Raw genomic sequence first — 15,279 nt, 5'->3', positions numbered from 1 at the left:
CCCTGTCGGTAGGGCATGAGAACAAACCGACTGCCCCCTTGCAGAGGGTAAAAATCCCTCAATGGGGCAACCAGTTAGCCGTGGGTTGCTACCCGTAAAGTCTTAGGACGTGATCCTGGTAATTGAGCGAACCTAAACCAGGATACATAGAAGTTTAGGCACCGCAACACATTACTTTGGCCCTTACTTCGATTAGACGGGCGGTCGGAGAGGCCCGATCCGACCAATCGGCCAGTCACGCCAAGCCCCACCATATATTGCCCATTCCAAAAACTCACTACTAATACAACACATCCCCCCCTCTCCCACAAATAACCCTACTCCCTAATATATGATGGAAAGCGGTGGCTGAGGGTCAATCGATTAGGTGTGAATATCGATGACGAGGCTGTAAACCCCTCAGGATTGCTACAGATCCCATAGCAATATCAAGAGAGAACAGATAATCATTATGATACCACCAAAGTCGGTTATATCATCATTGTATCCCTGTAGAGGCTGGGCGAATGGGTTTCCCCCCAGGCTCTTCCCAAATAGGACTCCGAGGTGGGTGGGGAACAAAGATGACGAAAAAAGAAAACAAAATATATGGCTTATTCCTCCCAAAAACCACCCAACCACCCAAAGAGAACCCACTCTGATGTCTCTGACATCGGTAGCTCTGACGAAGAGACGATAAAACCAAGGAACTCAACATTCGTAGTAATAGAATCAATGGAGGAAACTCCTTTGAGCAAACTATCACCTTTTAAAATTGAAAAAAATCTTAAAACTCTAAAACCAAAGTCTATTAAAAAACAATTTAACGGCAGCCTACTAATAGAAACCCATAACGAAGAACAAACTAAAGAAATATTGAAATTAAAATTATTTGAAAACATCAAAGTCAAATGCTACAGACATCCAACCCTAAATACCTGCAAAGGAGTAGTGAAAAGCCACGAACTTGCACTTTGTCCCTTGGAGGAAATCAGGACAAACTTACAGAAACAGAATGTGTTAGATGTTCGCAGAGTTCAAATTAAAAAAAACAGTGAGAAAATCGATACCAATACATATATACTAACTTTCGATTCCCTCACCATACCCAAAGAAGTGAAAGTCGGATATATGAAAATAAATGTAGAAATTTATATTCCAAACCCCCTCTAATGCTTCAAGTGCCAGAAGTTTGGACACCATCAAGATCGGTGCACACGATTACCAGTGTGTGGAAGATGTGGAGAAAGTGGCCCACACATTGACTGCAGAAAAGATTTCAAGTGTGCCAACTGCCTGGGAAACCATGGCGCTGGCTCTAGATTTTGCGAAATATGGAAAAGAGAAAAAGAAGTGACCAAACTAAAACATATAAAGAATATATCCTACCCAGAGGCCAGGAAAATCATCGAAACTAAAACATATGCAGATGCAACAAAAAAAACTAATCCAATCAACAATCAAAATGGTCATATACATGTAACGGATACAACTGACAAGAAAATTGATGTCCTAAGCAAACTAATAAAGGAAATGAAAGAACTATTAGAAGAAATGAGGAAAATGAATAGTGCAATGTCTGCAACCAATCCAAGGATAATATTAAGTAAAGACACTACTGAACCACAAAAAGAAACAAAACCACAAACCATTTCTACAAAAACAACCGAACAACCATCAAACACACCACAAGCCAGAAAAGAATCAAAAATCCCCCCCAGACAAAAAAACAAAACAAACAAAAACAGGAAAAGAAAGATCCCAATCTATATCTCGAACAGGGACTCCGACAGAAAATAGATTTGAGGGATTGGAGACGATGGAAGTTGAACACAATTCCAAATGATGAACAAAATATTACAATGGAATATCAGAGGGATAAAAGCAAACCAAAATGAACTCACATTATTAATAACAAATATGAGCCCAGCACTTGTCTGTCTACAGGAGACCTTTCTGAAAGAAAATAATACCATCAACATAAAACACTACACATCTTACAACTACATAAATAAAGATACGGACAGAGCTTCTGGAGGCACATCAATACTTGTGAAGAATGAAGTCCCTCAAAGACAAATAAATATAAACACAAACTTGCAAGCAATTGCAGTTTCAGTGACTCTACATAGAACTATAACACTTTGCTCAATATACATCCCTCCAAAAGATACAATCAACGAAACTGAGATAACTCAATTAATAAAACAACTCCCTAAACCCTTTTTTCTACTAGGAGATCTCAACAGTCACAATGTAATATGGGGAAGTAAAGAAACAAATAAAAAAGGAAAAGAAATAGAAAACATAATAAATAAAAATAATCTATGCCTCCTTAACAATCAAAACTACACCTATATGTACCCAGCAACAGGTACTTTCACCGCCATTGACCTTACCTTATGTGATCCTTCCATATATATGGACTATGACTGGAAAGTACACAATGACACCTGTGGGAGTGATCATTTCCCAATCATCCTGGAAAGTCTAAGTACTAGCACTGAACAAAAAACACCCAAATGGAACCTACATAAAGCGGATTGGGAAGACTTCCAGGAACAGTGCAAAAACCAATTAATTATCGAAAAGAATGATGAAGATGACCATTTGAACTACTTCATTAAAACACTCACAAACATAGCAAATAATACCATACCGAAAACAACCAAAACCAACAATCACAACAAACCTTGGTTCACAAAAGAATGCAGAAAAGCCATCAGAGCTCGACGAGCTGCCTTGAGAAAATTCGAAAAGTATCCAACAAGCGAAAATCTGGATTTCTTCAAAAACAACAGAGCAAAAGCCAGACGAATCATAAAGGAATCCAAAAGAACAACTTGGAGAAATTATATATCCAAAATTAATGTGAATACCAAGGCGAAAACAGTTTGGAACATGATGAGGAAAATAGAAGGAAAGTGTAGTAGTACACCAATATCCCACATCTCTAAAGGCAACAAAATATACACAGATCAAAAAGACATTTCCAATAACCTGGCAGATAATTTATCAAAAATTTCATCATGTGACAGACAGAGAAATTCAAAAAGATTAGAGAAAAGGAAGAGAAAAAGAAAATTCTATTTAAATCACAAAATACTGAAAAATACAACCAACCTCTTACCTTGCCTGAATTAAAAGAATCACTAACCAAATCCCATGACACAGCTACAGGGCCCGATGAAATTCCATATGAAATCCTCAAAAAACTTCCAGAAACCTCAATGAAATACCTACTTGAAATTTTCAATATTATATGGTCCAGTGGAAACGTACCCGAGACCTGGAAAGAGGCCACAATAATACCAATCCCCAAATCTGAAAACTCAAACATCCAATCCCAATCAAGTAACGTCTCAGATCCATTGAATTTCAGGCCAATAGCTCTAACAAGCTGCATTTGTAAGACCATGGAAAGGATTATAAACAAAAGACTAATTTGGTTCCTGGAAACAGAATCTTATTACAGAATTTCAAACAGGATTCAGGAAAAACCGAAGTTCAATAGACCACATAGTCAGACTTGAAACCTTCATCAGAGAAGCCTTTGTAAGGAAGGAACATTTAACAGCAGTGTTTTTTGACATGGAAAAAGCCTACGATACTGTGTGGAAGTACGGTGTTACAAGGGATCTGAAGGCGCTTGGACTAAAAGGCAGAATGCCAATTTTTATTGAAAATTTTTTAAAAAATAGACGGTTCAGAATAAAGGTTGGCACAGCTCTCTCGGACTTGAAAGAACAAGAGAATGGAGTACCTCAAGGGAGTATACTGTCAGTGACCCTGTTCAGTATCCGAATTAACAACATTGTAAAAAACCTTAACCCTGGGGTAGATTGCTCCCTATATGTGGATGACTTCCTAATATGCTGTAGATCTAGATATATATCTATAATAGAAAGGAAGCTTCAATTGTGCTTAAACAAAGTAATGAGATGGACGGAAGAGAATGGATTTAGATTCTCCAAAAGAAAAACGAAATGCATGCATTTCTGCAAACTAAAGAACATGCATAATGATCCTGTCCTAACCATGGAAGGAATGCCCATACCAGTTACTGACCAGTACAAATTCTTAGGGATTTTATTTGACAAAAAGTTAACATTCATCCCACACATAAACTATCTGAAAAAAAAATGTAACAAAGCTGTAAATCTTTTGAGAGTGGTAGCACATACCGATTGGGGTGCAAACAGGGAAACACTCCTTAAACTTTACAGAGCACTAGTCCGCTCAAAGCTAGACTACGGTTGTTTCATATATGGATCAACCCGAACATCATATATAAAAAGCCTAGACCCTATTCACCATACTGGCCTAAGATTGGCCCTAGGAGCATACAGAACTTCCCCCGTGAACAGTCTATACACGGAAGCACACGAACCCCCACTAGATCTAAGGCGAGAAAAGTTAGCCCTTCAATATTTACTGAAACTGAAGTCTTGCCCAAACAACCCTGCATACCAATGTACCTTCTATCCTAAATATGAAGAACTCTTTAACATGAGAAGAAAAACTATCAAAACGTTTGGGCTCCGAATGAAGGAAAGCATTGAAGAATCGAAAATTCCAATCTCCAGCATTCACAACTTCATACTGCCTAAAACACCCCCATGGACCATGAAACAAGTTGAAATAAAACTCAACCTAAACAAAAAGTCCAAATCTACCACAAACCCTATTGAATACCACGACGAACTTCAACATTTAAAATTACAATATTCAGACTACACCTTTATCTACACAGACGGGTCTAAAAGCAACAATCACACTGGATGTGCAGCAACGTACCATAAAACCACAATGAAGAGAAATCTTCAAAATGAAGCATCTATATTCACTGGAGAGACTATAGCTATCGATCTAGCACTCAACATAATTTCAGAGGAAACCACCAAAAACTTCATCATTCTCACAGATTCTCTATCAGTCCTATTATCTATACAAAATCAAAAACAAGAAAATCCACTAACAACAAAATTAATAGAAAAAATCAATATCCTTTCAACTACTAAAAACATTATTCTTGTCTGGATCCCCAGCCATGTGGGGATCAAAGGCAATGACAGGGCAGATATAGCTGCAAAAAGATCTTCTCACCTTCCAACTGACAATTTTAAGATTCCACATACTGATCTTAGACCCCAGATAAAAGCATACATACAGGAAAAATGGCAACTGCGGTGGAGTCAGCAAGAGGGCAACAAATTATACTCAATCAAACCTGAACTTAAGGAACGATGTCCGGGCATCAAGAGATCACGCCGAGAAGATGTGATACTGACTCGGCTGCGCATAGGGCACACCAACTTTACTCATTCTTATATACTAAATGGAGAATCGGCGCCAGAGTGCATCCCATGCCAGGAGACACTCACAGTAAAACATATCCTAGTTGGGTGTGATGACCTTGCCCCAACTAGAAAATTATATTATACAGAAAGCAATATGGAAGACCTTTTTGAAAAGGTCAACTCAGCAAATATTCTAGCATACCTAAGGAAAGTAAATTTATATAAGAAAATTTAAGGAAATTTAAAGTCACCCAAATATACACATCCATGTATAAATACAACATTTAATTTCTTAGTTCAATTTTATAAAAAAAGGGAGGAAAGGCTGAAAAAGTCATTCCCCCCCTCCCATTTAAAAAAAGTTAAAAAAAAAAAAAAAAAGGACTCCGGCATTAAATGACCACATAGGTTGATATGCCGTAAAACCAATCAATCAATCAATCAATCATAATCTAGCCCAAGGTTTCAGATTTTTGGTGCCCTGTTAGCTGATAGGTCAGCTTGTGGCCGAAGAACTTAGAGGGGAGCATTGATTCACCAGCGAAAGTAGTTCTCTGCGACTGCTACACGCCCTTCCAACACTCAGATACCTACCACCACCCCTCCTCCTCCCTACATGCATCCTTACATTATAGTAGTAGTAGTACACAAAGTGAATAATTGAATATTCATAGCTTTGTCAATATTACAATGTGTGATTCTTGAATTTTTCCAATTAAAAATAAATGTGGTCCATCAATTTCCACATGAATTGTGAATCCCAAAAATATATTTTTTAAAAATAAAACACGTGGCCCAATGACAATATCTTCTTAGATATCAGAGCGAACTTCTCGTCGCCAATGTCAACTTCACCTTGCTGAGAAATTTCTTATCTGTCCACCATATTGGCAAAAAAACATATTCCAGGGTTTTGGTGAAAGTAATGAATTTCTTAAGCTTTATGTGAAACACTCCATCTAACCTTTAGCCCATAAGCAGGGTGACTTGGTGTTACATGATACCCTATCGACATCTCACTACCGGTTGTCAACATCAGATCCCATCTCTTACTCAAATCAACCAAGGCACATCATTCTACCTTAGAGATGAAAGAATCTCACCCCCTCGAGATGCCCATTCTCTCTGTGGATGATCCTGATATTCCTTGCCATGCATTTTACCTTTTTTCTTAGTCAGTTTAAGACGATAGGATACTATCTGTGTTTGTCATTCTTCTTTGCTATTGTCTTTACTTCTTTATCTTGTGTTTACTTTATTAATTGTATGGTCGATTGGTATCTTTACACAGTATCAAGTAAGTTCAAGAAAAAACTGTCATTACTAATCAGTAGAACATTATAACTGTCAACAAAAGGAAATGTCTATTAGGTATGTGTATGAAATGTGATATGTGAATGACACGATTGATGTGTAATGCTAGTCTTAAACAGTCTTGGATTTGATAACTGTAGTGGGAGATTAAATCTGGACAGTATAGCGAGATGCATGCAGAACAGATTTTGATAATATGGCCATGTTGAATGAATGAATTGGAGTTCTTGGATTAATAGATGTAGAACAGTTTAGGTAGCAGGGTTATGTTGGTAAAAAAATCGTGAGAGGAAGTAGTAAGGATGGAGTTTAAAGAAACAGGTATAAAGACCTGGCCGGAGGTAAGTTACCTTTGAAATCAATATCTGAAACTGTCCAACACATGTCAGCATGCAAAATAAACGTTAAAACTAATATGATAAAATGCCTGATTTTTTAAATTTTGTTGACCCCCCCCCCCAATATTGTGAATAATAATTAAATAAAATTTAATTCTATTTCAGGTATGAAAGTACAATTGTTGGTCAGTTTTTTGGCCATATTCACCTGGACAGCTACGAAATGTTTTATGATGTTAATAACATGAAGAGGCCCGTTAGTATGGCTTACATTGGCAGTAGTGTGACTCCATACTTAACAAATACAGCGGTTAACCCAAGTTTCCGTATCTATGAAGTCGATGGCAATTACAATTCCAGTTCTTGGGTAAGTTGATTTACTCTACCCCCCCCCCGCCTCCAGTTTCTGGCTCTCCTTCCCCCCCGCCTCCAGTTTCTGGCTCTCCTTCCCCCCCGCCTCCAGTTTCTGGCTCTCCTTCCCCCCCGCCTCCAGTTTCTGGCTCTCCTTCCCCCCCGCCTCCCGTTTCTCGCTCTCCTTCCCCCCCCGCCTCCCGTTTCTCGCTCTCCTTCCCCCCCGCCTCCCATTTCTCGCTCTCCTTCCCCCCCCCGCGGCCCGTTTCTCGCTCCCCCCCCCGCCTCTTGTTCCTCGCTCTCCTTCCCCCCGCCTCTTGTTCCTCGCTCTCCTTCCCCCCGCCTCTTGTTTCTCGCTCTCCCTCCCCCCGCTCTCCTTCCCCCCGCCTCTTGTTTCTCGCTCTCCTTCCCCCCGCTCTCCTTCCCCCCGCCTCTTGTTTCTCGCTCTCCTTCCCCCCGCCTCTTGTTTCTCGCTCTCCTTCCCCCCGCCTCTTGTTTCTCGCTCTCCTTCCCCCCGCCTCTTGTTTCTCGCTCTCCTTCCCCCCGCCTCTTGTTTCTCGCTCTCCTTCCCCCCGCCTCTTGTTTCTCGCTCTCCTTCCCCCCGCCTCTTGTTTCTCGCTCTCCTTCCCCCCGCCTCTTGTTTCTCGCTCTCCTTCCCCCCGCCTCTTGTTTCTCGCTCTCCCTCTTCTATGATTATGACTCTTAAATTTGACATTCTTTATTGTAGGCTGTCCTTGATTATGACAGTTACATTTTAGATCTAAAATTGGCTAATGAACGAGATAAACCTGTATGGATAAAAGAGTACAGTGCTAAGGTGAGTACAGCCCTTGAGTATATTTGTACACTTTCTAGAATAATAATGACTTAAAATTAAAACTCCTTAAATTTTTGCGGGACATCTATAAAAAAAAAAACTTAATATTTTCTATGCATAAACTTTTTTAATTTTTTTTTTTTTTTGTGCAATACAATAAAAAAGAAATAAAGATATCAAGAAAATATGTATTCATATAAATATGTATTCATACCAAGGATAGAATAATGTCCGTGGCAAAGTTGTCTGTTACCTCGTTATTACTTATGTGGGGAATGTAAGTGAAACCTACTTTCAACTCTCCAAAAATTTAAGTCTTTTTTTTTTTTTAACTTAAGAAAACTTTAGGTCACATATTACGAAATTGAAAATTGCAGTAAAACTTTGATGGATTTAAATTTTAATGATGACAAAGAAATATGGATTGGCATCAATATATTGGACATGCTTTCTAAGAATTTTGACCAAATTCTGCCTATTGTTTCTTCCAATCTATCTATATATCTGTGAAAGTGTCTGTCTGTCTGTCTATCTGTGTGTGTACATTTCCCTACACAATAACTCTGTCAATTTTTAGTCTACAGACTCGAAATTTGATATACAGGGTACTGAGATTTGGGAAAATCGATGTGATCGTTTTTTTGGCCAGAAATTTGGCTGTTTAAAGGGGTCAAAATTCAACGATTTGACCTTTGAGAACTCTACCAAACTCCTCCGACAATTTTGGTTCTAAACACTTGAAATTTTAGATATAGGTTCCTTGGACATGGATCTAACTTTGAGCCCAAAACAAATTTTAAGGGGTCATAATAGGGGTCAAAGTTACAAAAATTACGCCCCCCCCTTTTTTTTTTTTTTTTGCTCAGCATACACCTCCAAACACCCGGGCAACGTCGGATTGAAATGCTAGTATTAAATATTGTTGCATTATGTTTCATGGCACCACACTCTAGCTTATCTTAGAATCTTTCGAATAATGCTTGCCATATTTGGAATTTGTTAATTTCTGCTTTTAGGCTTTTTGTGTACTTTTCACAATGATTTCTGCTTGATTTTCCATATGAGGGAGCATTCCAAAAGTAATGCTTCCTATTTTTCCTGCCTGAATGGATCGAAGGGTATTGCAAATTGCATTGTTATGATGACTGTACTTATGCATTCATGACCTGAAAGTTTCATCTCTTTGTTGCAGATATTGACGGCGTGAGACTCTAAAAAGCAACCCTCTGTCATGAATGTGCATCTGAAGCAGAGATGCGTCATTGAATTCCTGGCAAAAGTACATAGAGAATAGTGGTGATTGTGTAGAAAAATGAATTCTGGAGTACAAAAGATCGCCCGTTTTAATGGTAAAACTCCAGTCTTCATAGCTCTTTAACATTGTGAATTAAAAAAAAAAAAAAAAAGGCTTTACTTTTGGAACGACCCTCATATGAGAAAGGACACTTCAGATGGCCATGCACAGCCATCATTCATTACTGGCAAAATTGCATTGTGAATGATGGTGACTATGTAGAAAATAAATTCTGGAACACAAAAAGTTGTGCTTTTAATGGTACTACTCTGATCTTCATAGCTCTTCAACTTAAAAAATAATAGGAGGCTTTACTTTTGGAACAATCCTTGTATTTTTTTTTTGTTGTTGAAACAAAACCATAAATATATTCTTGTAGGAACAGTCACGCTTTTCTATATCAATTGATTTAGAACAAATTTTTGTCAAATTCAATGTAATCACTGTCATTACAGTAATGTAATGAAATTATTTAAAATAACATTTAAAAAAATTGTTTAATGTGAATTCCTGCAGACAATTTTATTGTATAAATTGAGTATTATTTAATAATAAAAATTAAGATATTTAACATTTTTTTTATTCTTATACAAAAATGAATCATAGAAACCATTAACAATGCTTTAAAATGGAAAAGCTGTGAAAAAAAATCTATCTTGTTTCCTAACTTTATTCAACAAGGGTTTCTGCAAGTTCTGAAATACCTACATGCTAGAATCAAGCGATTTGTGTTTGTATTGGACATTACTTAAACCATGAAGACTTTCAGGTATTTTTTAGTTTTATAAGGATGCTGATTAACCTCTTCTTCAAATATGCTCCATACATAGTAAGTAGTCCAATGGATTAAGATCTTGGAAACTAAGAGATCAAATATTGGAGATCAAATGGTCATGAAAATTATTTGTCATCTAATATTGTGTTGCTACAGCTTTATGTAATGGTTTCACATCTCGTTGAAACACAAGATCTTCCATTTGTATGTTACCAATTCATGGCTTAAGTGTCTTCAGAACTTTTACGTAAGTGGCAGAGTTTACTTAAAGATCTTGTGAAATGAAGTGATGAGACCATCATTGTTAACAATCCCCTAAAACAATGAGTGCATTTTGAATGCACTACACTTGGAATTTTTAAAGGATCTGCACATAGTCATCTGTCGTGGTGATGCCTTTCTAGTTGAAACCTTTAATACTTTGCAAATTTTGTAAACAAAAGATCATCTCCCTATACTGTCCAAATTTGATCTTCTGAGATCATTGGAACTAATCTTCTTTAACATTACACATCCATTGTCTCAGTCTTATATCATTTCTCTGGATGCAATGCATGTCCTCAACCCTTACTGGAGTAAATTTCACTTCCATACATCATTTCATTGTACACACATTCAGTAAACTTTTCTCTTAGTTGACAGTGGTAATGCTGTAGAATAATGACTGCAGTTGCTGCTGCCATTTGTCATAGTATGAATGTGCAGTTTTGCATTCCCTCATTGTGTTGGTTCAAAGTTGTCATTTCATTCAATCAGTGCTGCAGCAAAGGGATTCTTCTTTTCAGGTAAAAGCCACAACTCCAGTTTTAAAAACAATTAACAAAAAAATTTATTTTTCTTTGAAGGTTAAAATGGTACTTTCCTAGGTTAAACAGCAGACTTGCAAAATGAGATTTTAGCCTGACCAAACTAAATCTCATTAACATAGTCATTTAGCCAAGATCTTTGAACGCACACCTTGTCTGGAAAGGCACATTGGCCCAACTGACCACAAACTCTTAGAAAAAATAAACAAAAAACAACTACCTCCTTGAATGTCCCACTCCAATTGAAGTGTTTCAAAGCCATAGGGCTAGTTCTGACTGTTTCCTCCCACCCATCTCCTGAAGTCCTTTTACTTCTGACTGGATTCTGATCATTGTTAGTGGCATCATTTGACCATTCAGAGGTTGACTACTTGAAATCACCACTGGAGATAAACGGATAGTGTTCATTCAAATGGGTTTATCTGGAGATCATCTTGGATTATTATTTTCTCAAATAGGCTGATGGCAGCTTGATTCTCCGTTTAATGAGATACTTATTTTATTTCAAAGGAAGATTCCAACCATAGATATTTTCAAACCTTTGTGCTCCATCTTTTTTCCTTGGCCAAGCATCTATTACCTGTAAAGCCTGCCATTTGAATGCATCATTAAAACATGCAGTCCAGAGCATGTTTGTAGTGCTACTGCAACAATAATCTGTTGGTTACTAATGTATATTATGAATGCATTATTATAAATTAGTTGCATTTAATCTTTATCTAATTGAGTAATGTTTTGTTTTCACATCTTTTCAAGGCGACGTATAATTTGCCATCGTTGAGCCCTGCAAATTGGAACAATTTGATTGAAATTATGAAAACAGACGACACTGTTTTAAAATTGTTTAATAGGTAAGAAATCCAATAGATTGGAAATTGTTTTTAATCTTTTCTCCTTTTTTTTTTCTCATTTTTTATTTTTTTTTGCAATTTGTGATAATTGTAATTAGAATTTAAATCATCAGTGCTGACATACATTAATCACTCATAATTTTATATATAAATTGTGCTTGATAAATCTTTTTTAATAAAAGTATCATTAAAAAAAAAAATCTACTTCCTTAATCAGTATGTATTGGTCCGTGTTGTCAGAAACAAATATTTTACTTTTAGATCAATTTCTTTGATTTTAATATTAAATTAGCGGAACCTGTGAAAATTCCATAGGGGACTTATTCATATGTAATATATTAATGTTGGCATTCTGTAGATGTTCAGTGTAAATGGATACACTGATATTATTGTAGCTTTTTTTTAAAACTGCAAAAGTATTTATCTAAGCTAGCACGAATGTCCGATAAAGCCCATTCGTAAAGTACGCTTAGATATGATATTTTAATTCTTGCAGATTTTGTATATATTATTATAGAGTTAATGTTCTATCGATTTTTATATTATAAAGTTGTGATTTCAAAAATAAAAAATATATCCATATGACTTAGATGCATTAGCTTGAATCGAAGCTGAAATAAAAACTTATGAATATATATATATATATATATATACTTGAGTTCCTTCGGCCATAACCGAAACCAAAACTTATGAAGAATTCTTGATAAAATTATAAAAAAATAAAGTGCCATCAGCTATAGTCGAAACTAAAACTTATGAAAATTCTTGATAAAATTATTTATAACAAGAAATAGAAGAACATAACAAATGACCCGGATGTAAGCATGACACACAAAAGAACACTCACGCTATCGTATTAATATATAGATATTGTTCAATATGGTTCCTCTAAAAATACAAGCTGTTTTTATTTCAATATCTTTGTATATAAATAGTGATGGGACAATTCTAATATTTTTCCTGATTCTAAAATCACTTAATTGCTTAAAAAAAGTAGAATTTCAGGGAGAGGAAATTTAATGGAGAATCCTCATTTACTTTTCAATGTAAATATATATATTTTTAATTTTCCTTTATTCACTTGTGCCATTTTTTACGATTTATCAACTTATTTATTCACTTGTGCCATTTTTTTCGATTTATCAACTCCTGCAGTTTTTTGCCTGTCATTTTTACTTAAATTTAAACCTTTTAAAATACTCCAAAGAAACGGAAATTTGGAGAAAATTTATTAATTGATGTCTAATATCTATTCTGATTTCACAAAAATCAGAGATATGTAAATTTTCACCCTCTTTTTATTTTATGTACCTCCTTTCCAGAAGGTCAAACAAAAGGTCAAGTGTGGGTTTGATGAAAGTATTTTTGTGAAATGAACTGGATTGGAACTTTGCATACATATATTGTCAATCCACTTTGTTAACTGTTTAATCAACATCTTGAATCCATTACAGATTATGGATCTGCCAAACCTTCTGTTTTGGTTTATTTTATTTACTTCCTCCCAGAAGGTTAGACACAAGGTCACGTGTGGGTTTGGTGAAAGTGTTTCTGTGGAATGAATAGAATTCATAATTGATACACTCAATCTGTGTCATTAATCATTTAGTCATCGTCCGACGAATTCTACCCTCTTTTATTCTCTTGGCAGAAAATTATCCTTTATACCTAGCAGGTGTGTTCCAAAATTCATAATTGTCGGTTAATTAGTTTAATGGTGTTTCATGTACATAAAAACAAGCATACTTAACTTTATATTTAGAGAGAAATTTGTGTCAGAAAATTTTGTGCCTATTTTCTAATGCCAAAAATGATTCTTTTAATTGTTTTTGTTTAAAACTTCATTACACATGGCATGTATTAATGATAAAATGATCAATATTTATCCATTTTCTATTAAAATCTATGGATCAACCCACATGTGTATTTTTATATTTGCTAAATTATATGCACATATTACATGTTTTTTTGCAGTAAATAGCCCCCCCCCCCCCCGAAAGAAATCAACTCTATACTAAGAAATTTAAAAGAATCAGAATCAGGAAATTTAGAACAGAATCGGAACTGAATTGGGATGAGGGGAATAGTGGAATCATTCCATTACTAATATGAACAAAACTATCTTCATTCAAATGTGTTGTTCTGCCTGCACTGAGGTCTATTGCAAATGCATTTATTTGTCTGAACATGTTACGAAAAATAAAATCTCATTGGAAAATTAATATAAACAATGAAGAACATTAAGTTTATTGCATTGCATCTTCTGATCGTGTTACAATACAATTGGAAAGAGAGAGAGAGCAAAAAAGTTTTATCAAACATTAGCTTTTTAGAATTGGTTGGATTATTCAAACCACTGTTCACATTTTGAGTGTTATTTTGACAATGCTTTGGATGATGTAACCACCAACCTTCAAGTGTATCTTGTTGAACTCTGGAATCTGCATGGAATTTCAATGAAATCTTTTTTTTTTTATTTAATCCACAGGGGTAACATGCTTTTCTTTCAATCAGCCATGATCAGGTACAAGTCTTAAGTAGTTTGCAATTATATTGTGAGTATTGCTTGCACTGCGAATTATTTCAGAATTTTACCTTTAAACCTTTTATTTTTTTTTTACTCGACGGAAAGATTCCAGAGTTTGAAAATAAACATTTACAGAAACCTGAAAGTGAAAATAACACTCAAGATGAGAATAGTAATTTGAATAAGCAAAACAATCCAAATTATGGACCTTCATCTCAAAAACTCAGAAGCATAAGCTTTTTGGATTACTCCATCTTAAATGTGTCCACTTTTAGTTGCTTCTTCCAAGATTGAAAAAGGTTTTGTCATATCTGTCTACTTGTAAAAGAGATTTCCATTCTCATGATATGCATTTTAGAATCTTTATTTTATTTTCTTTTTCCAGATATAAATACAAATCAACCACAGATGGAAGCTGTTCTTCCACGTGTCGCCGGGAACTACTTTGCAGTCTTCGATCCGGCCGTTCAAATGATCCATCGCTGTGCAAAGATCTGTAATTTATGAAAAAAAAAATCTAGATTCTGTAAATACTTTTTATTCTGAATCAAATAATTTAATTTGCATTAACTCAAACGAATGAAAATGGGAGGAACTTATGTTAACGTAACTTTTTAATTCTATAACATTGCCTTTGCATGTGAATACAGAAGAGTTAAACCGAAATATTTTAAAATTAAAAGAAATAATTATATAGGAATTTTATAACATATCCATAATTCAACCTAATTAAGAAATACAAAAATATTGAAAAATCTTTATGTATGTACCGGTCATGGAACGAAAATGTCATATCCCAAAAAGCACATAAATTGGTCAATTAGTTTTTTTTTAACTAAGAAAAACAAATTTTATGAAGAAATGAGATGTTTTGACCTGCCATGTTTAAGGGGGGAAAAATTCCATTCAAACTACAGAGATCAAAAT

The 15,279-nt window shown here is 35.5% G+C and overlaps 1 protein-coding gene across 1 annotated transcript in view; it reads left to right on the top strand.

The window, feature by feature from the left end:
• Positions 1 to 15,038, top strand: part of LOC145293930 (sphingomyelin phosphodiesterase-like) — a 110,494-nt gene extending 95,456 nt beyond the window's left edge. The window contains exons 11-14 of the mRNA XM_080140756.1: positions 7,097 to 7,298; positions 8,010 to 8,099; positions 11,731 to 11,825; positions 14,738 to 15,038. Coding sequence (XP_079996882.1) covers positions 7,097 to 7,298; positions 8,010 to 8,099; positions 11,731 to 11,825; positions 14,738 to 14,852 — 502 coding nt within the window. The 3' untranslated portion in view covers positions 14,853 to 15,038. The remainder of the gene's footprint in view (positions 1 to 7,096; positions 7,299 to 8,009; positions 8,100 to 11,730; positions 11,826 to 14,737) is intronic.
• Positions 15,039 to 15,279: the final 241 nt, after the last annotated feature.

This window comes from Euprymna scolopes, chromosome 15 (assembly GCF_053919585.1).
Source record: "Euprymna scolopes isolate OS-2025 chromosome 15, ASM5391958v1, whole genome shotgun sequence".
Classification (NCBI taxonomy): domain Eukaryota; kingdom Metazoa; phylum Mollusca; class Cephalopoda; order Sepiida; family Sepiolidae; genus Euprymna; species Euprymna scolopes.
Note: the sequence above shows the minus strand (reverse complement) of the source record. Positions and strands in the feature narration are given on the sequence as shown.